Source organism: Cheilinus undulatus, linkage group 20 (genome assembly GCF_018320785.1).
Source record: "Cheilinus undulatus linkage group 20, ASM1832078v1, whole genome shotgun sequence".
In the NCBI taxonomy this organism is placed as follows: domain Eukaryota; kingdom Metazoa; phylum Chordata; class Actinopteri; order Labriformes; family Labridae; genus Cheilinus; species Cheilinus undulatus.
Window position 1 is genome coordinate 38,551,755 of NC_054884.1, and position 22,294 is coordinate 38,574,048.

At 39.4% G+C, this 22,294-nt stretch overlaps 1 protein-coding gene across 5 annotated transcripts in view; it reads right to left on the minus strand.

Moving 5' to 3' along the window:
• Positions 1 to 22,294, minus strand: part of abca5 (ATP-binding cassette, sub-family A (ABC1), member 5) — a 48,708-nt gene that overhangs the window by 13,177 nt on the left and 13,237 nt on the right. For all 5 annotated transcript variants that reach the window (XM_041815191.1, XM_041815189.1, XM_041815193.1 and 2 more), the window contains 21 exons: positions 22,119 to 22,292; positions 19,261 to 19,358; positions 18,920 to 19,146; positions 15,796 to 15,937; positions 15,357 to 15,545; positions 15,037 to 15,184; positions 12,665 to 12,842; positions 12,190 to 12,248; positions 11,814 to 12,100; positions 8,779 to 8,898; positions 6,408 to 6,546; positions 5,892 to 5,982; positions 5,602 to 5,741; positions 5,278 to 5,397; positions 4,989 to 5,190; positions 4,727 to 4,893; positions 2,777 to 2,904; positions 1,474 to 1,611; positions 1,270 to 1,383; positions 992 to 1,162; positions 60 to 173 (listed from right to left, as the gene is read on the minus strand). In XM_041815191.1, coding sequence (XP_041671125.1) covers positions 60 to 173; positions 992 to 1,162; positions 1,270 to 1,383; positions 1,474 to 1,611; positions 2,777 to 2,904; positions 4,727 to 4,893; positions 4,989 to 5,190; positions 5,278 to 5,397; positions 5,602 to 5,741; positions 5,892 to 5,982; positions 6,408 to 6,546; positions 8,779 to 8,898; positions 11,814 to 12,100; positions 12,190 to 12,248; positions 12,665 to 12,842; positions 15,037 to 15,184; positions 15,357 to 15,545; positions 15,796 to 15,937; positions 18,920 to 19,146; positions 19,261 to 19,358; positions 22,119 to 22,292 — 3,146 coding nt within the window. The remainder of the gene's footprint in view (positions 1 to 59; positions 174 to 991; positions 1,163 to 1,269; positions 1,384 to 1,473; positions 1,612 to 2,776; positions 2,905 to 4,726; positions 4,894 to 4,988; positions 5,191 to 5,277; positions 5,398 to 5,601; positions 5,742 to 5,891; positions 5,983 to 6,407; positions 6,547 to 8,778; positions 8,899 to 11,813; positions 12,101 to 12,189; positions 12,249 to 12,664; positions 12,843 to 15,036; positions 15,185 to 15,356; positions 15,546 to 15,795; positions 15,938 to 18,919; positions 19,147 to 19,260; positions 19,359 to 22,118; positions 22,293 to 22,294) is intronic.

Here is a 22,294-nt window from a genome sequence, read left to right on the forward strand (position 1 = left end):
AACGCTGTAAAGGTAAGAAGATATATTTTTATGTAAATGATTCAAGGATTCTGTCTCACCATCATAGAGATGACAGAGAAGAAATCTCTGTTGCTCTGGACTCGGGCGAAGCCAAAAGAAAACATGTAAGTAAAGAGGATCATGGCTGGACCAAAGCCAACGATGCACAGGACCTGGGGGGGGGGGGTCATTCAAAAGAGCTCAATAAATAACTGTGTTACACACTATTTACAGGGTTCCTATACGCTTTAAAAAATTCAAATTTAAGACCTTTTAAAGAAAAATGTACTTTATTTTTGGACAGTAAACTGCCAAAAATGAAAGGCATATGAAATTTCTCAGTACAGATACCAGGGCTTAATTTTATGTTTTAATGGACTGTTTATGAAATGTCAAATGGTATAGGAAAAATATTTTTTGGGGTCAAATTTCATGATTTCTGGCTCATTTAATGCCACCAGTCTATCAATATGCACAGAGAATAGCCTGTCCTATCAGCAGTGGCTTCTGTGGCTCACCCCCAATGATTGTCCTTCGGACATTTGTCCAGTCAGGAGTCTTCCACATGACTGTGTGTACTGAACCAGTGGGAGAGAATGAAGGCTCAGAGAACCTTTGCAAATTGGACTTTTCCACAAAATATTTTGAGATAGTGGACTTATGATTTTGTGAGCTGCAATCATCAACAATAACACCAAAAAAGTCTTGAAATATTTCACTTTTGGAGGTAAATCACAAGAAAATATTTTTGCATGATATTCTAATTTTTTTTAGATGTATCTGTATACGTCATAGCAGCGCATTAATGCCAGCCTGTAGTTCCAGTGGTTCAAGAAAACTCTGATAGGACCAATGTGGCATGTATCTAACCCCTGATGTTGTTGGCAAGTTAATTATAGATATGAAAAGATGGAATTTAGGGGATGTGGGTACATATAATAATCCTGTATGGTGCATGTGTAAGTCAGCAAGCATAAACAGCAGTACAGACCACAGCTGTGAGGTTGCTGGATGTGAGCAGGTTTCCGGTGTGGAAGGAGAAGAGAATAACGGTCATGCTGGAGAGGATGAGGTAGTAGAAGGGGATGTCCACAGCTGCCTGTCCACACCAGTAGGCTGAGGGTACCAGACCAGAGATACGCAGGGTGGAGCGACACTTGATCTGATGAGAAAAACAGTTGAGAATCATCCACACAGATAAATATATCTGATATCTACTGTATGATAAAGATTTTGGTTATATGGCAAAATCTGGTAACAAGTGGTGACCTCTCTATCTCGGGTGTGGTCCATTGCAAAATATGCCGGCATCCCAGCAGCCAGCATCCCCAGTATGATGGCCTCTATGTACACCAGAGCGTAGGAGGTAGAATCTGAGATTTTCTGAGGGATGCCAGAATTTAAAATATTTATTATCAGCATAAAAAAAGGGGATAAGTTCTGTCATCAAACTTCCAACTACCAGATACTCACATAATCAAAGGGTTTGGTCCAGGTTCGGATCTGTCCAGTACCATTTAGACCTCTGAGGAGAGTGTTGCTCAGTATGTTGACAGCCATGGGCAAAGAGTGAACCGTGGTGCTGTTGAACGCAACACTGTATCTGAAACCCTGTTAACAGCAGAGAAAGTGTTAAAAAGTGCAACATGTCGAGTTGAACTCCACTTCATTTAAATATAAAGCTCTCAGCTGGAGGACTGTGCAGCTCTCAAACAAAGGGCCCTTCATGTGAAACACTTCAATCCCATCAGCTGGAGGTGGAGGTGAACCCATGTTGGATTATTACTGCTCAGTAAGGCTGGGCAGTATGGACCAAAGAAATCATATCTTAATAGTTCCTCTTGGCAGATTTGTCGACCATGTATGCGTTTTACCGGCTGTGTAGGGTTCCAGTAGGCACCCGTGTCTGGAGGCTGCAGCCCTCAACGCACTGAGTGCAGGGTTGTGTCCCAACCCAGGCTCTGTTTTTGTGCACTCCCTCCCTGTATACTCTCTACCCATATATCCTGCTTACTTCAGCTGCCCTTTCAAAATAAAGGCACAAAGACCAAAAACATTCAAAAGAAATCTGATTATCATTAAGTTTCTGTTCTTTCTGATATCATGACAAATGAAGCTTCACATTAGTTCATGCAGGACACGGTAGTCATATGCCCAGCTGTAATCAGCTGATCCTAATTATCACCACCTTGACAAACTCAGGGAGCATCTTTAGAGCAGAGCCTTCTCCGCCAAGTAAAACCGTCGATCCATTTTGCAATAGAATTGTTAAGTATGTGACAAAAGTGTTCCTGACTGAATTAAAATAATGCAGATTTGATTATTTTGAAACGTGGTGTTTAGGACAGCCTTAACAAACTTAAATGTTGCAGAGGTTTTATGCAATTCTGACAATGTGCCAGAGTTTTCCTGCAATTTTGGATTCATAAAAACAACTAAATATCTAACACCAGGTGTCTAGGACCTCTGTTTGTGTTGGTGGAACCTTAAATTGTATTAATATCTTTAGACTTTTACCTGTAATACAATTTAAAAAATGATAAAATGAATTCAATGATTGTTTCTTATTTACAATAAATGTTCATAGATTACCTTGGTTAATGAGCCTGTTACTGTATTAGGCCTTGCGTCCACATAAACATGATCAATATAAGGGATTTTATCTTACCCTATATCTTGAAAGAATATATATCAGTCTATTGCCCAACTCTACTATTCAGTTTCACTGAATATGTGGTAAATAACATAAATTAAACATGTCTAATTTCACACTGACCTTGCTGGATCCTGTGACGTTGAAGGCAGCGCTGTGTGGAGCTGCGGCCATGTAGTCGCTGTGTTTCATCATCTCCACCTGGATATTCTGAGTCTCCAGGTTGTGGATGAAGTCAGAAATGTCAGAGCCTGTTGGCACAAGAGAAAAGCACCGCTCAACCATGTGTAAGAAAACTGCAATGTAAGGACTTGGCATGCATGAATATCGCAGCGTCGGGAGTTTAAAATCGAGTTGACAGTGAGAGTAAAGTGAAAGTGAGAGGTTGGCTAGAATTGCCCCCATGGGACGGTTTGTATTGATTATGGTTTGCTGTATGATTTAACAGATGTACAGCAGTCAGGATCCTATCACAATATTTACAGCACTGTGGGACTGTAAGGATATCTGGAGACTGAATGGAAACATGACAAGGTTTGGGTTACAGCTGCAGAGCTGACATACTCATGTGACAGCCTTTCCTCCCAGGTCTCAAGCTAAAGCTTTACCATTACTAAGGCCGTGCTAAGAAACAAAGCCAGTAAAGTATTATCAGATCTTTCCGCAGCATCAACAAAAGAGTGGCGAGAACATACTACTTTTGCTGGAACAGAAGGGTAAGGTGAAGTGCAAGGGTTAAATAAACTTTCAAAAGGCAAACTTCAAACCGAGTATCATGGAAAATCTCCCAGAAGTCCTTGTGAATCTTCAGCAAGATTTAAAAATGATGGCAACAATCTATTAGCATAATTCAGCGTTGTTTAAATGCACCACGGTCCTTTTGATTGTACTAGCACTTTAATGTCTGGCACTGTCGTCATGCTGTCCCATTTCACAGAAAGAGATTTCACCACTAACCCTACAACTTCGTTTCAAGAGGCAAGAGACACTCGAAGTTAGACAATGGGACGGAGCCGTTAACACAAACCTCCTCCTGGTAACTTGCAGGGATTTTTCCTAAACATTTCCTGGAAAATAATCTAACCCCCCACTTGTATCTAAGAAAAGTGGAGCCCTATGAATGAAGGGTGATAGATTGCTGTCAAAAATACAGACCATTTTTAGTTGCTTCATGGACAAAACCTTAGAAAATAGGTCTACACGTTTGTCTTACCAGAAGATGCTTGTATTTACGTAAAGTTTAACCATGATATTAGTTAATGTATGGCAATCTTATTTTGACAGTCTCAGAGCAGACAAGCCTCCCGTTTGCAAAAGATGTTTCATGCCTCCCCTAGGGGGTCCTGGACCCCCGGTTGGGAAGCAGTATTTTAGAGCAGTGTTTATCAACCCTGCTTAACCAAAGAGCCAAATTACTGAAAAACATCTTTGTGAGAGCCACAATCTAGGTGGTGAAAAATGGGTTAAAGTGGCAATAAAAATAAATTCAAAGCTGGCAAGAAAAATAAGTTAAAAGCTGCCAAAAAAAGGTAAAAAAGTAGCAAAAAATTGCAAAAAAAAAGGGCTGAAAAGGGGTAAAACAGGCATTAAATTGCAAAAATTAACAAATTAGTAAGTTACACGTGGCAAAAATGGTCAAAAGCGACAAAAACATGTTAAAAAAGGGGTTAAAAGTGACTAAAGTGGGCAAAAGGAGCAAAAACGTGGCAAAATGAGGGGGAAAAAGTAGCAAAAGACAGCTTAAATGGGCAAAAAGTGGCAGAAAATGGTAAAAAGGGGAAAAATGCAAATTGCAAAAAGCAGGATAAAAGAGGCAATAACTGGTGAAAAAGGGCAAAAACTGGACAAAAGTGGCAAAAGTTGGCTTAAAGAAGAGAGAAAAAGTGGCTAAAAGCAGAAAAAATTGATTAAAAGCGGCAAAAAAGAGAAAAAGGGGTAAAAAACTGCAAATAAGGGCAATGGAAATACACAGACTACGAGCTGACAATTAAAGCTTTCTGAGGTCAAAGTTTCCCTTTGGCATGTGTTGAGTATCACTGTTTTAGAGAATCTACAACATCTGAGGAGTGTTACCTGAGGAGTTCTGAACCAGAAGACTCGTGGTGTATCTATGAGGTGCCTGGTTCCTTTTGAGGAGGTAAATGGGCAGAAACTGGCGGTCTGGTGAGTTAATCTGGATGTTTCCTGTGACCAGAGATAAGACGAGGACTGCAGCAACAAACACCATGAACAAGGCCAGGCTGAAAAAGACAGGAGACATAAAGGAAAGACAGAATGAATAACAGGGACAACATCTGAAAAATGCAGACATGAAAATTTGTTTCTGATCCCTCACGTGTAAATGAAAGCCTTCCTCTCCCGTCTCATGTTGAGCATGTGCAGCCAGGCCACGGTGCTGAACTGCTGCCGCCACAGAGCATGACCCGACACAACGTCCGACTTGCTGTCGGAGAAAGTCAGCAGCCGCTGGTCCATATCATCCAGAGAGGTGTTGTCAGATTCATCCTCCACCTGCTCCCGATTAAACACGCTGTAGTCTGAAGAGACAAGACAAAACAGATATACAGTAATACATAAGAAGTAACTTTTCTTTATACTTCTAGCTGATAAAATAACACCCTCACCAGCTTGATCCACCTCAGCCTCGGCCTCCAAGCGTAGAAAAACATCCTCCAGTGTTGTCATAGAAACTCCATAGTTGGTAATTCCAAGACCAGGCTGACAGTCGAGCTCAGAGAACAAGCCTATAAAGACAAAATAATCAGTCCATGCTTATAAATAACATTCAGTCAAAAGGCAGATGCAAGTAGTGTTGCATGGGTGTGAGAAAAAAATGTCCGTTGGCGCTTATAAAGGTCAGGATCAGGGTTTAAGTTATTGATAAGATCTTATGAATTCAGAGGGGTGTACTGTGATTGTATTTCAGCCAGCTTCAACACCGTACCGACCTGGGAATGTGTCCATGCTCTCAAAAGGCAGAGTGAACGTCAGCTCGGCCTCATGTTGCCGGGACAGCTTCGCCTTAGGAACATGGTGCTTCACCAATGATGTGATCTTATCTGTTTCACATCTCTCACTGATAGACATCCTGGATGGAAGAAAAACAACCTTTAATACAGATCTAGACACTGATGAATCACAAATTAAGCTAATCTATTTTTGTATTTCTCAAGTTCGTTTTAACATGCTGTAAATAAAAAAAAAACTAGAAGAAAAGAAGGAAAAGCAATCTGCTTGCCTCAAATGGTATCCAACACCACACTTGATCTTGAGATACAGAGAAGAGCCGACACATTTCAGCTGTCCTTGAGAGATCACAGCTTTTCGATCTGGAGAAAAACAAATATTTAGTGTGTTAACAACAACAACAGAACACCCACAGATTCTGTGACTCTGACACTGAAGTTGGCAGGAAACGGAGTCATGACACATCCTCAAAGTGCAACGATGAGTGATAAAACACTCTTTCTTCAGATGCTGATGTAAATGAATGGAAAACAAAGCAAGCCTTTTATAAATCAAATTAAAACAGTTCCTTAAGCCACCTTCCCAGGGATTAATGTTCTTATCAAAAACTAAAAAGAGCTGTTTCGTCTTTGGTCTGCCAAGTCTTCACTTAAAAGACAATTAATCCAGACTCTTAGCTTGATTAAAAGGGCAAGATTAGGAGCCAAACACAACCGCTTTACTTCCTAAATTAGGGCATCTCTCCGATATCCTAAGGTACATTAAATACATCAGAGAGAGTTCATACCAGCGAGAATGTCAGCCTCGTCCATGTAGTGGGTGCTGAGGACCGTGACTCGTCCGGCTCTCCGGCTCTTCAGCAAAGACCAGACCTGGTGTCTAGAGCAGGGGTCCATCCCAGCTGTGGGCTCATCCAGGAGCAGGATCTGAAAGAAACAAGCAAGAATCAAACAGCGTTCTCTTTATTTCATCTGGCGTTCTTCCTGTTGTAACAACAGCATGGACTTTCTCACTCAAACTCTCCCATATCATGTTTGTTTTAGCTCCTAAGTATGTTTATTTGCCTCCTCCACTAATACCTATAATTCCATGGTTCTGAATTTCATTTTGTAGTTGAGGTTATTCTGGTTTTTAGGATGTAGACCAGCAAAACATGCCAAACCCTGATTTAAATACTTAAACTTCCACTGTCTTTTTGTCTTTTGTCAAATATGGAGTCATTCTTAGCTGATCACCTGCAAAATGCGCACCAACCAAGCATGCAATATGTCAGGATGCACACATAATTTAGGAAATTTATGTGGGATCTAATAAGTAAATCAGTCCCCCTAAGTGCCCAAATAACAAATCCTAAAATCTGGCTGTAACTGGCCAGCTGGAAAAATTGCTTTTCACATGTATTTCTTAAAGACAGGTACATCAGAGAGCAGCGTGTCCAACAAAAAGATTCAAGGAAAATTCCTGCACACCGTCCTGCTCCTACACAGCATCAGGCTCTCTGTAGCTGTACAGGATTCTCTGTGTGAGTTTAAATCGGTTTGAATCCTGACAAACCAAACTCAAAGAAAGCCACTCAAGCTGTCTACCATTACCACATCTCAGGATGATGTGAATTAGTCTGTCTTCTTACAAATTTGTGTTTTCTTTTAGGAATGGTTCTCTATTTCTTAAGCCTCATGTTGAGCTGCTTGTTGAGAGGTCAGAGTTGCAGCTGGGCTTTTATTTCAGGAATAAGTCTTGTTTTGCTGCAAGGAAAAGACTCGATGCTGCTGACTGATTATGGTGATGTTCTATACAGGCATTCATCTTCTCAATGCCGTAAATCTTTAGATAATGGTACACCATGGGGCACTGAGGTTTATGACGAATCTTAAGTCCTTAACTCATAATTTCATTCTGTATGAAAGTCTTCCATCTGTGACTTCGTCACAAGACTTATTTTTTGCTTTCTGTGCCCAAAGCTGTCTCGAGATGGGGAAAAGGAGTTTTGGATATGCTGCTCCTGCAGCCTGTTACACTCTGCAGGGAAAATAATGTCTAGGGGAGCTGGTCTCCTAAAATTGTTTTAAAAGTAGGTGATTGGGGGTGTGCAGATGGTCCAGTGGTTTAAGGCGTGCCCCATGTACATGAGCGGTCAGAGTTTGAATCCGACCTGTGGCCTTTTGCCGCATGTCTCTACTCTCGTCCCTGTTTCTGAGTCTATCCACTGTCCTCCTCTATCTAATAAAGGCAAAAGGCACAAAAATAAATCTTAAAAAAAAAAAAAAAAAAGTAGGTGTTGGAGGAAGGAACATCAGGTTGTAGATATTTTGATGACTTTTGGCTGGATGCTCTGTGACTCTGGAGTTGGTTGATCTGTTTCTAACAATTTTTGTCATCTATGTCTGTAGCTAACCTTAATGATTTTTTACTGGTTGGATGTATTTAGATAAATAATAAAATAAACTTCCAAAAAAAAATTCATTTATTTGCAGCGTTATGTTTGATGTAGGTCTTGCACTAAAATGTTGCAAATGGAAAGCATGCGCTAGTTTCCCTTGAATTTTATTTAAAAAGGTGACCAGTTAATATTTCTTACTGGTCCTCCAATCAAAGATGTGCAGAACCAGGACTGATCTCAACAATTACCGGTAAACAATCACTCTAACCTTCTTTGTTTCACATGTGGAATCACACTCCTAATATTTTTGTTTATGTCAGTCTGTTATTAATTTGCTTACTTCTGGAAAGAACTGTATTGCATTTCCATCAGTCAAAATATGGACGGTCTAAATCGCAGCCCTGATCCCTTTGAAACTGGGCTGTGATTTAAAACTAGCTCATGACCTCAATCTTGGAAGTGACAAATGCTTGAGCTTGTAGAAACCTTTGAATTCTTTCCTTAAGAGACTCTGAAGCATTTTTCCTAAAAGAAGATATCTAATTTCTCTGCTTCTGACCCTGTATGTGCATCTTAATTATTTTCTGCCAAATCACAGAAATAATGTGGGTATAATTTCCTTTGCTGGTGGATATGAATGTTGGTATGATTGTGTATTCAGTTTTTAATTTGTGTTTTGTCACATTATTATGTAGGTCTTAATTTAGTGATTTTGAAATGAACATAATGCATAAATAAATGCTGGTAAAAGCACTCATCCTTTTCCACCTGTTGGTACCTTAGGATCTCCGAGAATGGCGATGCCCACTGACAGTTTCCTCTTCTGTCCTCCACTCAGATTCTTAGCCTGAGCTGTCATGATCTTCTCCAGGTCCAGATCCTTCAGGACTTTGGTTACCTTTCAGGAAATGAGACAGGATTTAAAACATGGAACCAGACACTTTCTGAGTAAAAAAGTAAGTAAGACTCATTGATTACAAAATCAAGCACAGCTTCTGCATAGAACTATAGAATCTGATTAGAAGGGTTTGATTTTCAGTGTGCTAAGAGCTCTTATTTCCATATGCATAAAATTTAGTCTGAGCTGTATACATGATTTCATATCAGTAAGTATTGGTGTATACAGGAGGAGTAACTCATGCAGACAACAAATACCAGGCAGGCCAATAAGCAATAGAGAATAATATAATAATAAGAATAATTTAGCGATCTTTTTGATCCGATATCTGCGTAGAGGCGGATTTATTTAATGTAACAAAGAAAACAGTTCTTTAGATTTCACTGCTACCATAAATGCATCTTAAGTAGGGCTGTCAGCAACAATAAGTGCGTTTTTTTAATAGCAATAAATCACATGCATTATAGTCCCTTTCATCACACTTTGGTTCAGCCCTGCAGCCACAGTGATGGGAAGTAAGTCCGCCACTGTTCCTTACTGTCTCATTTCACTTTAAATAAACCCTCAGACAGCTCAGTGGAGTCAGAAGTCATCTGTACCTTGTGACATCAAACACCAACCTTTTAACTGTTCACTTATTTCTTTTTTAATCCATAATGAGGTCTTTTCGTTGAGGTCAAACTCATTCTATAATCTTCAATTTACTCAAGGTTCCTTGTTTTTTTTATCTTTTAATCTTTTTTTTCAACAGTTCTGTAGACAAAGAGGAAGTCAATCACCCTTACTTTAAGACAGTACAAATACTAAAATGAATCTAAATCTGTTTTGAATGCAAAAAAGTGAAAATTTAAAATGCATCAAAAAGGCTAAATCAATTGCAATCAACCACAATCATGATTAAATTCTAACTGTTTAACAGCCTGAATCATAACTTACAAATTCTACTTTTATTCGACAAACAATTCAAAAGCTGTCTTTTCTCCACCAGGGACCGACAAAGCTTGCATGATGTTGTTGTATGAAAAAAACTAAATTCCCATTGTTGAGAGAATCAGCTTTCTAGTGTAATTAAATGATTTTCATAAAAAAAAAAAAATAGTGTAAATCAGTTTAATGATCAGTGGTTCTCTTTTGAACATTTAACCAAAGCTGGGTTAAACAAGACAAAAGCTTCATTTTATTTCTTAAGCAATAGTTAGGTTTCTCTAGTTTTGTATGTGTATGTGTCTATAAATAGGCCATGGTTGCTGCTGCACCGGCCAAACCAGAGACTTTCTGATAGAAGTGTGAAGAGCTTCACAATAGTGTGAGGCCTCCTTTGCAAGCATGGTGAGGCTTGACAGAAAAGACTTGAGGTCAAATCACAAGAGACTGTTTGGGTTAACCACTGAAATCTCAGTTCCAGTGAATTTGTTAGACTCTCATGGGGCTTTTCCACTTTGACTTTTGGCCGAGCCAAACCAAGACGTGCTGATTTAATTTTCCATCACCAGTTTGGATGAGTCAAGCTGCGCCGAACCCCCATCTCTGCCTCTGCTCCAGCTGTCTATAACTCTGTTACAGTGGTGGTTTAATGTCAGCATTCACTATCCAATCTAAACATTTATAACACAAGACCAAAACTCCAGATTTATGAGCTCATACTGCGGTCCCATAGCTGCGCACAGCTGGAGTTCTCACACCGATGAGTGAGATCAGGGAGGACCAAGCGCAGATTCAGGATTACAACTTTTTCTGCACCTACTAATAACAAAAGTTTGACCTTTTCCTCCTCTTCTAGACAAATTAATTCTAGACTTTAAAAAAAACCCTGGAGATAATCAAAACATTTAGCCCATGACAGAGTTAGTCTTTAATTTATCAACTGGTGCTAGTAAAGCATGCAGATTTCACTGCCCAATCCAAAGATATGACTGTGTTCATTTTCTGCTTTTTAGAGACCCACAAATCAATAATGAGACTGTTCTTCAACTTATATGCCAGAAAATTCTACCCTTTTGATGATAAGAATGAATTATTGTTTATTTATTGATTGCAGAAAGAGAGAGGGAGAGAAAGATACTTTCCATGAGGGTTCGTCAGCAAAACCAGTTATCAGTTGGTGCATTTAAAATGATACATTTTTTCTGTTGCTTGATTTACTTCAACATGTAATCTGCTAGGTCTACTAACTCATTTATAAATCTGACTTTTTGAGTGTTTTGATACTTTTTTGGCTGAGCTTTAAAAATATATATATAAAGATTTATTTAAACCATATCTTAGTCTCTGGTTGGACTTTGTCAAGATTCAGCACCGGAGGTTTTTTTTTTAATCCAACCACGCAAGGCCCCCGTAGGTGAGTCTCAAGAATTAACACAGCTTCTCTCTCTTCTTCTCCAAAGTACACTGGAAACCACAGATCATAACACTACAGCATGTATGAGTAATTGAGAAGCTGCAGATCGAAGCCAAACAGGATAAAAATATTCCTTGTAACTGTTCAGTTCCCAGTATTTAATCCTGGAGCTTGTAACACCATTAATTGCAAGTAAATCACAGGACTTTAAGTTCAATTTATGAGCTCATACTTCTGCAGTAAGCCAGGGTAAAACTGCTGTGCAGCTTCAATTCTTCTGCACTGAGATTCAATGGATGCACGAGTGATACGCCAGAATGTAAACCACCAAGCTCCTACATCGTTTACATTGGGCATTAATTATGCACAGAAAAAGAAATCTTGCCCGGCAGCTGTTCAGCTCTAATGGCTGGCTTCACCTAAATACAGAGAGACTGACACCCAGAGGAACACATCGTCTTTCAGACAGGGATTACTGAGACTGTAAACTCAGATTAATACTGGGGAAAAAAAAATCCATACCAGGCCAACTTCCACCTAACTGAACATACAAGCAGTATTTAGATGGTCAGACTACCTCAGCATCAATGTCCGCTGGTGGGATCCCTTTGATGGCTGCAAAGATCCTCAGGTGCTCCTCCACTGTGAGCACATCAAAGATGATGTTGAACTGCGGGCAAATTCCCACCAGCTGCTTCATCTCTGACGTGTCGGCGATCTCTGCCACAGGAGAGCCGTAGATGGTGGCCGAGCCATTGGTGGGGGGGCAGATGCCACACAGGATGTTCATGAGAGTGGACTTTCCCGCCCCGCTGTGTCCGAGCAGGGCCGTGATCTGGCCTTCGTAGATGTCAAATGTCAAACCTGGAAGCAGAGGATGCATTCCAATACAACATTGTGTTAACTGCACTTTTATATTAAACCTTGTGCAAGCAGAAATGTTCAGGACTCACCTCTCAGAGCCTCCACCACATTGTCTTTCTCTTTGTACACTTTGTGGATGTTATTAATGCTGCCAAAGAGAGAAGTAATGAGGTAATAATAGAAAGGAGAGAGATGTAAACACAGAAGCAAGGTCAGCATGAAGAAGAGCTCTCAGGTTCCAGGGTAGTCCCACAGGCTCGATGCAGCGAGGACATATGGAGCAGTGAGGGGTGTTTGGCACTGGACCAAAAACATATCTAGGCTGCATTTTTATTTTATCTGAGCCTGTGACACTGATTCTACTGGAAAACCTCCATCTCTCTCTTCATATGTGGATATCTACCACCTTATTTTGCATTTTATCCTTTAGGTTTGACATAATTTGTACTTGTTAACAGTCCACTGAATCTGATACAATACTTAAAGCAGCACTATTTCAGAGAGACATACATGCAATGCAAAACAAGGTACTGGTATTTGATGACAGTTTTGTACAAGCTTTACCGGATGGCTTCTTTCCCTCTGAACTCTGGAGAAACCGGCTCGATGCATTCATCCCCACTTGAAGCACCTTTCACCTCTGCGTCGTACACCGAGCTCACTTCAACATAGCGCTTCCTGCGTTTGGACCAATAGGACGGCTTCAGGAAGTACAACAAGGACCTCCTCATTCCATACTCACCTGCATTAAAGATAAGAGGTGTTACACTGGAAAACAAGACTCTTCTAGAGATAGAAGATAAAATTTGGGAGATAACTTAGCGATTACTGTGGGTAAGGGCTAATTTGTGATAAGTACACGTAAATATCAATATTAGTAAATATTAAATGTATCCTAATGATACATATCAATGTGTAATGACTCTCTAAAAACACGTTTCAGACCGGGGATGCACGATTTTATCGGCATATCAGTGTCTGCAGATATTAGCTTAAAAAGTGAATTATCAGTTGCAGCAGATATGAAATTTCTGTTGCTATTTGCAACCAATATTTTGGCTATGAAAATCTGCTTTTGTCAGCTGTAAATATAGGTCTAAACTCCATTTAAATATCGATCTCAGTATTGGCTAAAATTATTTTGTAAATTTTGGCAAGCGCATGTATGCAAAAATCAAATAACTTGCATCCTTATTTCATACTTTTTTCTATATACGTATTTTTTTCCAAGTGAACTCTTTCCTCTCCAACCATTAGTTTGTCACAATGTCAGGGAAGAGCTTCACCAGCTCAGGGGCTTCCAATTTCTTTCTCATATTTGCATTTTAAATTCATTATTTTGCCCTTTAATTTCATGTTTTGACCTTTCATACTAATACATGTGACATGTATCTCAGATTTTGACCCTTAAATCATTTTGACGTTTTTTTTTTTTAAATCTCAAAATCCCTTATCAGCAGTGCTAATTTTTTTTTTACATAATTCATTACTGGTGAAAATGAGGTTTACAGTTTATAGAGAAATGTTGACCCTTTAAGGCCCTCAGGTTAGACCTACATTCAGATTCTGACCCCTGCTGTGTTTCACACCCCTGAATTAGGGCATCTGTGCCCCTTAAAATAAGATTTTTTACATATTTTTTTCCGACAGTGCCTAGTTGTACTATCATCTAGAAGGTGGCTGTAACATATATGAAGGCTGTCTCTTAACCACCATTAAAAAAACAGAAGAAGAAGAAAAGCTTTAGGGCCTGTGTCCCACAGCCAGTGCTAGCTGACAGCAATTATTTTCAATCCAAAACCAGTGTAGTCCTGCAGAACCCACAGCTGTTTGTGTTACTGCTCTTAAAGAACTCTCAGTTGAAACAGTTCAACTTTTGTGGATAGTACTGCACTCATCAGTGCCACTTCTCCCTCACTTGTCAATCAAAATCAAGAAGGGGCGGGACTTCTGATAATGGTGCAAGAGAAACCGATCTGAGTTGTCTTTTTTTAAAGGGAAAAGTTTCCCTATGCCAGGTCAGGATTCCTTTACATTGTTTATGTTTCTTTGTGATAATTCCCTGAAAAGGAAAATATAAACCACAATGGAATTATTTTAAAACAATGTTACAGACACTACCAAGAAACATAAAGTCAACTTTCATAGCCTAGCAACAATAACCGCGAAAGAGAGGAGCTCTGAAACAGAGGTTGTGAGCGCTGCCAGTGGAAAAAGCGCCAGCTGTGGACACAGGCTCTCAGTCATGTAACAGAACTGCAGCAAGCTATAGACAAGCTATAGAGATGCTAGAACTGACTTTGCGTCTCTTGACTACGAAGCTGACCTGTTTAAGCTAACACTGTCTTGTAAATAATCAATTAAGCAGTCTATTTATTTATTTTTTATATTATATTATTTTTATATTATATTATATTTAAATATTATATTCTTTAAATATATTTTATATTTATTTTTATGTAGCACTGTCAAATTAAAACAGATAATTTCTTAAATTAAGATGACTGCGGCTGTGATGCTAAATTTGCTAGCCTGTTATGGCATTTCCATTACTTGTTAGCATCAAGCTAAAAAACTTAGATTTACATCCTTGCCCATGTTTTCTTCCAATAATGACCAGTGACTTTCTAAAGGTAATTTTCCTTGAAATGCATATCCCTAGTCAAGGCAAACTGCTAATATTTTGTCTCAAAAGTCAAGGAGAACCACCAGATTCTCATAATCGAAGAAAAGACTTGTCAGGTCTGAAATACTCTGAGGAACTAAAAGGATCAGTGTAGTACTCCATATCTGACTGGCCATCACTATAATAAGGTGCACTTGTGAGGAAAATAAGGGAGGGGATAAGAGAGAGAAGAAGGTGGCACTTTTGTTTGCAACAGTTCACATTTTATACCTTTAATAGGCCAAAAACTCGCTGTGATGCATTTACTCACCAGGTAGTACCTGGTCCAGGTAAATGGCCAAAAGAAGGTAGAGAATGCAGTCTAGAACCAGCATGAGCAGGGGCACGTAAAGAGGATGAGGGCCGTTTGCCAGGGAGGAAAACACAGCACCATCTCTCTGGGCCTCCAGGTAAACCACCTGGCGAGTGCAGACACAGTTATAGATCAGTAAAATGACAATGATGGCAAAGAAAAGTGATTTAATGACACAGGTGGGGAATAAAGCAAGAGAAAAAGCATTAAAGGAAGCATTTCCAGCTCAGTCATGCTCCTTATAGAACATAAACTCCATACCAAACTGTGTTTGATACCTGTGCAATCCCGATGGAGAAGGCGCTTGGGGAAAGCAGGCAGAGAAGCCAGACTAATGGCTGTGGAAAGTCCTTCATCAGCACAGTGAACAGGGACAAGCAGCCAAACACCACCGTCAGCATGGAGCCCACTGTGCTGGCAAACTTTGGCTTCTTAAATAACGGAGTCAGCATGAAGGAGAAAAAGATCTGTAACAAAAGAGAGAGAGAGGGGAAGAGAAATACATGTTTTCAGACCTCACAAGGAAATATTTTAAACCTTCAGAAGCTTGGGATAAATCACTATTTTTTATAAACAATGTTAGACCCACAGGAAGTGTTACTTATGATGAATAGAACAATAAAGCTATGAGAACTAAAAACCAGTTTGCCTCTTAATATCCACCTCTGGTGTTCTGAAACAGTCAATCTCAAAATAAAACCAAAACGTTGTTCATACCGATGATATTCCGTAGAGAAAAATAAGGAAGAAAATCACAAAGAAGTCACTGTTAGGAAACAGGGCGGTGAATGTAGCAATAATAGCCATCAGGATGGACATGGTGGTCACCAGAGCAGCGTACAGGAGGCCCCATGACAACCTGTGGGGAATTAAAAAACAATACATTCACATTTTTGAGTCATACAGACTATATGGCACACTTCACAAGAAACTGGCAGTCACCAAATAAAGAGTGAATTCAAACGGCTAGTTAACCAGGGAGTAAATAAGTTGTAAATCTACACTAAAGCACTATTCACACAGGACTAGTATTTCCTGTGGACCTCTGATAATATATGAATTACCCCCTGATGTCAGTGTTTGGTTTGGTGCATTTGCACAGATAAGCAAAATCTGTAACATACAATTTATAGACATTTCTGAAGGAAAACATATGGGTTCTGCCTGGCTGCAGCTTTTTTAAAATGCATACAAAAAATGCAATGTTGTGCACATCACAATCTGCAGGCAACGTTTCCTGCATGAGTCCTATACAGACAGTTCATCAGAGTTTCCAAATTCTGAATAAAAACAAGATACTTGTGCCCTACAAAGAGGATCAGCGCTCAGTGAAGAAATCCCTACTCCATCAATGTTATCCTCCACAAGTCAACTGTGCAGACAGATTGGTAGAAACCAGCACTTAGTCAGGGTTGTCAAGCAGTGTTAATTTGGGCAGCTATTTTTAATTTTAGTCTTAGTTTAAGTCTTTAAATGAAATGCATTTCAGTTTTAGTCACATTTCATTCATTTCTATCCTTTTTAGTTTTAGTTGATGAAAACTCGAACATCTTAGTGCAGTTTTAGTCCATAAAAAGTCCTCACATTTTAGTCTTTACTTTTAGTCCGAGCATTTATTCTCATCTGAATCTGGGACCAAATCATGGTAGTGTGTTCTCTGCCCCCTGCCAAACCTGGGGTCCCTGCTTTCTACAGCTGAGAGGCAGAATAGCTATAAATGCATTGTTTTTTGACAGATTTAGCCAGAGTGGAGAAATATCCCGGATTTTGAATGTCTGATGAAAACTACATTACATTTTAGCCTAGTTTTAGTCATCTTGATGAAAACTAAACTTAGTTTTTGTCAGTTTTAGTCATCACAGATCTATTTTTATTAGTCTTAGTCTAGTTTTGTCATGGAAAAAAAAAGGTTGTTAACGAATAGTTTTAGTTGACAAAATTAACACTGTTGTCAAGTGGGAACTCTCCTTTGTCGGTTTTTCATTTAGTTAGTCCCACAAAACCTCCAAAGGCCTGAACGGGGATCTCCAGCCACCCAGAGGCACCCCCCTCCATGCCAGCTCTCACCAGCCACCATGCCAACATGTAGACATCTTCTTACCTACCTTACTGCATGGCCCACACAGCCTAAACACAGATCCAGGCTTCGTACATGCAAGCTCAAGGAAATTGACAACATGCACTTGAGTTTGTTTCCCCTCTTTCTATGTATATATTTATTTATTTTTTAATCAGTAGCATGCTGTGCATGACTCATAAACTAGTGCAATATCTCCTCTAACTCTCCCATTATGCATGGAGATTAAATAAGTCACCTATTCGCATCTGCAGCTGATCAGAGGAAGAGAAAGAAAGTCGAGCATCCCTCCCGTTAAGGTATGAGGAAAGATGTCCAACATTAAATACGAACCTCTCCTGATACCTGTGTAGATGATGCTGTTACTGATATTGTGCAAACAACCTTCCTCGTGCAGATTAGCTGTTGCAACCTAACCACTGTTGAGCGACACGTTTCAAATCATGAATTATGTTATGCATGAAATGCACAGCTAAATAATATACAATCAGGCACTTGCAAAGAGATGCTGCAGGAAGCAGAGCAGAAGCACGGTGCACATGAAGAGAGCAGTGATGCATGCACATTTGGACAGCAAAGTGTAGAGAGTGTGGAGAAGCACTATTAATAACCTATAAGTGTCAAAATTTGTTAATAATCTCAAACGCTGCCTCATCATTTTTCAACCAGAAAAAGGTGCATGAAAAGCCCATGGACTGTAAAAAATCATAACACTCTCATCACAGAGATGACAGTTCGCACAGGATTAGTATTACCTGTGGAACACCGTTTGTTCTGTCAGTAATTAGCCCTGGAATTTTTATTCTGCAAATTAAAGACATGGTCAATTCACACAGGATTTCAAACACAGATCTTCTGCATGATTCTAACAAATTACCAGCGGGGTCATGCAGATGGTCGAGTGGTTTAAGGCACTACCAATGTATGCGGGCGGCCCAGGTTTCGAATGCAGCCTGTGGCCCTTTACCGCATGTCTCTTCCAAATCTCTTTCTTGTTTCCAAGTCTATCCACTCTCCTTCCTCTATCTAATAGAGGCATGAAAAGGCCTAAAAATAAAATCTAAAAAAACAAAACAAAAAAAACCCCCCAAAAAAACACACAAATTACCAGCAGTCCCTAAAACTGCTAAAACTAATCCTGTGCGAATGGGGCATAAGTTTAAAATACTGCAGGTTTGTGAAGCCGAGCAATGGTTTTATTTTGACCAGGCAGTTCTACTGGCCAACTATCCTTGTCTAAGTATAATTGCATGGCAGGAAAATTGTTGTTACTGATGGGAGCATGGTTGCCTTTAAATGGAGAATTTATTGATTGTCTTAATGGTGCTACTATGATGCTTTCATAACAGTTTCCTTTAAGAATCTCAGAGAAATTTTATTTTTAGGTTATGCTCCTTATATGACCTTATGTTGTGTTACATGTGTTCTTCTTTTCTTAGCCACATTGCTGATATGAATAAGCAAAACTTACAGCTGCAGAGGAAATCAGGTCGGCTGACTCAGTAACCGCTTATACATCTCTTCTTAAGACATACTTTTATCAGTGAGCTTTTCCTGATTTTTTTGGGCATTTTTGTTTTTTGAATTTTAGATTTTTGATTATTAAATCAACACCTATTCATTAGCTACTACATTCCTTGGCCATCTAGCAGTTAGTTTATCTTTTGCTACTAAGCTATCTATGCCATTTTTGTGTCTCTTCTTGTAAAGTGTTGTGGATCATTTTGGATTGAAGAAAGATACTGACACCCTCTCCTTCCTTACCAAAAAGCAGTGTCATAAAGCCCCATCATAGTCATGGTATCTTTGAGCCGATGCTCCTTCTCAGCCGCCACGTTGACGATGAGGAAGGTGACAAAAGGTGTGAAGGCCAGGACCAGGTAGATGGAGATGAGGGCGTGGGGGAACTTCTGCACCTCCACAAAGCCGGGCTGACCCATCATCACCACCTTCACGTCCATCTCACTCCGAACTGAACGCTTTGTCTGCATCTGTACACAAGAAGACATCATGCTGGGTAGCATTATATGAATCTCTTCTTTTACTCTTTGAGGGTTTAGTGGGTTCAAACTTGAGAGCTGTGCTGAATCTCTGGCCTCTCTTACCTGAATGATGGCAGCATCGATCAAAGACTGGAGGCGGATGAAGCCGGAGTACCAGTAATTAGCTGCTCTGCAGTTCACTGAGCTGGTAAAACAGTTGGCTAGAGGAAAACAAGCAGAACACTTTAGATCTAATGTTGCTTAAATTTCTGTAACGCTCTGTCTTCATTAAAAATATTAACATACTCTGTTTTGAGCAATTCTCCTAAAGCCTGCAACCATAATGCTCACAACCTCTCAAGGCCCTATTACTCAGTTATTTTGGAAGTTTTCCTGACTAATCCTGCAGAAATTAACAGTTCCAGTGAAAATGCAACAGCCAGGATTCTTCATGGATTAACACAAAATAGTTTCATTCATGGATTAAGGTGTAAGTACTTAAGAAATGTCACAGATTTATCTTGCTTCCTATCCATCTGACACAACATGATGCCTCTTTTCCAGCACTTAGACCCACATCTGTTATCTGTTTCTTGTAAATTAAACAGAATTTAAGTTTTAATTGTCTTTAATGCGGATGTTAATATGAAAAAATAATGAACAGAACCTTTAAACTTCTCTTGAATTCAGGTTCCATCAATGCAACTTACAAAAAAGACCATGAAACATCCTGTTCTTTAGAGAGCTTACTGAACAAAATACCCATCTCTGCCTCTGACCTGCAATTTCCACATAGGACGACTTCACCGCGCACCGAAGTGCGAAGACCAGCGACCCCGCCCACTGGAGCACTGCTGTGATCAGCAGGAAGAGATCACAGAAGAACTGGGTGTGTTGTATTTTGAAAGAACCGGATGTTCTACGCTTGTGACTTCCTCTTCTGGAGCTTTCTGATCACCGGGTATTGATGCGGTTTGGCAGCGGCCAGCGATGACAATAGACCTGCAGCGTATCTTGAACGAAGCGGAGCGCAGTGTCGTTCCAGGCACGCGCCGCTGCCGGTCTGGAGCGCCGGCTGTGGAAATGCTTTGATATACTACAGAGGGAGCGATTTGCTCCACAGTATGACTCGCCAGTGGTTCGCGGCGCATTTGCTGTATGTGGAAATTGGAGGTGACGCTTTATTGTGAGAGGCTGCTTCACCGCCATGAGGTTAGGTACTTCCTGAACTCCACGAAAGTGAGCAAAAAAAAAAAAGAGTTCTTTTATTTGTAGACTTGAAGCAGTCCATGGATCTTTATGGATGTAATTTGTTTGGATAAAACATTTTGCTAGATCATGGAGAACCTTCCCAAAGCAGCAGGACTATTTTTGTTAGAATTTCATGACTATGAGAGTACAGTAGAGCTTCAAATGTAATTTATGACCCTGTAAACTGATCAAAATCTTTCTAGGATTGTACTGCATTATATCTTTACACAGGAGTTTTATTAATAAATGTTCTAATGGTGATAAAAACACATCAATGATCCATGGATGGACCATCAGACTTTCAAAAGACATCCATGTAAACATCAACATTAACTTGCAGTCATTTTCAAAGGAATTAACGGACTTTTGTAAAAAATTAACAGATTAATAACTAACAAGAAATCAACAAATGTGTGCACAGATCTGAAAATGTGTGCAAAGTTTTGTAAATCCAGAAATGCATGCACTAATCTGCAAATGTGGAGACCAATTTATCACTGTTGATGGTTTAGTTTGGTTCAGAAAATTCTCTTTTTTTTTTTAAGTTGGCAAAATATTCACAAAGCATCAATTACAACTGAAGTCTGCCTCTCAACTGGCTGTCATACACAAGTGACTTTTGCAGCAGTTTGGACCTCATAAAAGCTCTATAGAACATCAAAAAGAAAGGAGGAAGATTATTGTATTATACTGTTATTGTTCATATTTTCATTGAAAGTATGAAGAAAACAATCATATATATTATGAGATTAATCTTGGGTTAATCTTGTGTATTTTTTGACAAATTCAAGCAATAAATTATTCCATAAATAAGACCATGTGCATTGAAAACAACGAAATTATTTCCTAAGCAATGAATCCATAGTAGCATGAATCTGAATATGAGGGTGCAACAAGCTTTAAGCTATAAAGGAGGTGGCTGGGGTGGGGGAGGTGAGGCTGTCTACCAGCTGGGGTATGACGTTGGTGGAGAAACGGTAGGCTTCATTAGTTTTAGGTAGAATGAGCTAACTATTTTTGCTCGTATCACAAATGTGAAGTCATTTGCTTTGTTTAAGGGCATTATTATTTTTATGTCACTCATTTTGATTTAGAAAAACATACATAAAACACAAAAAGGAGGGTTTTTGTAAACCATTCTAAAAAATGACACTTAAATGTTTGCATAATCTCCATAAAATCTCTGCTGCTGCAAAAAATTGATGTATTAAACTGATATTTTGACACATTTCAGGTTAAAGAAATATTGCAACTTCTGCAATTTAAAAATTGCAGCAGGCCATATTGCGATTTAATCTAATTTGAGATTAATTGCCCAGCCGTAGTTAAAATTACACTTTAGGTGTACAAATCAACTCTGAATTATTTAACACTGAGATATCAACACTCTAGTGTTTGCTGTTTGAGACATGATGTGGAATTATTGTCTCTATGTGCTACAGTGGAGTCTACAGAGGTGGAAAAGTACAACAGTATAGTACTCAAGTACTAGTTAAACCTCTAGTTAAAACTTACTTTAGTAGAAGTAAATGTATTGATTTTAGAATGTACTTAAAAAAAAGAAGTACCCAAAAAGACTACTCAATTACTGTAATGTGAATAACTGTAATTAGTTACTTTCCATTACTGATGAAATTGGAACAGAGTTGAAATGAAGTGTAAAGATGTGAAAAAAGAATGCATATAAAATACAGTTTTGAAAGGTTACAGAGAATACAAACAGCTTTTACCAATAGTTTCTGTGTAATCGCTGGGAAGAGGGAGCTGGTTGTATGGAAACCGTAGTCTGTAAGACATGGCAGAGCTGTCTGTAAACACGACGCCAACATAGCTGGATGGCTCATAAAGGCTGGCGTTCTCCAGGTCCTCTTCACTGGCAAACATCTCCAGACGGTCCTGCATGACT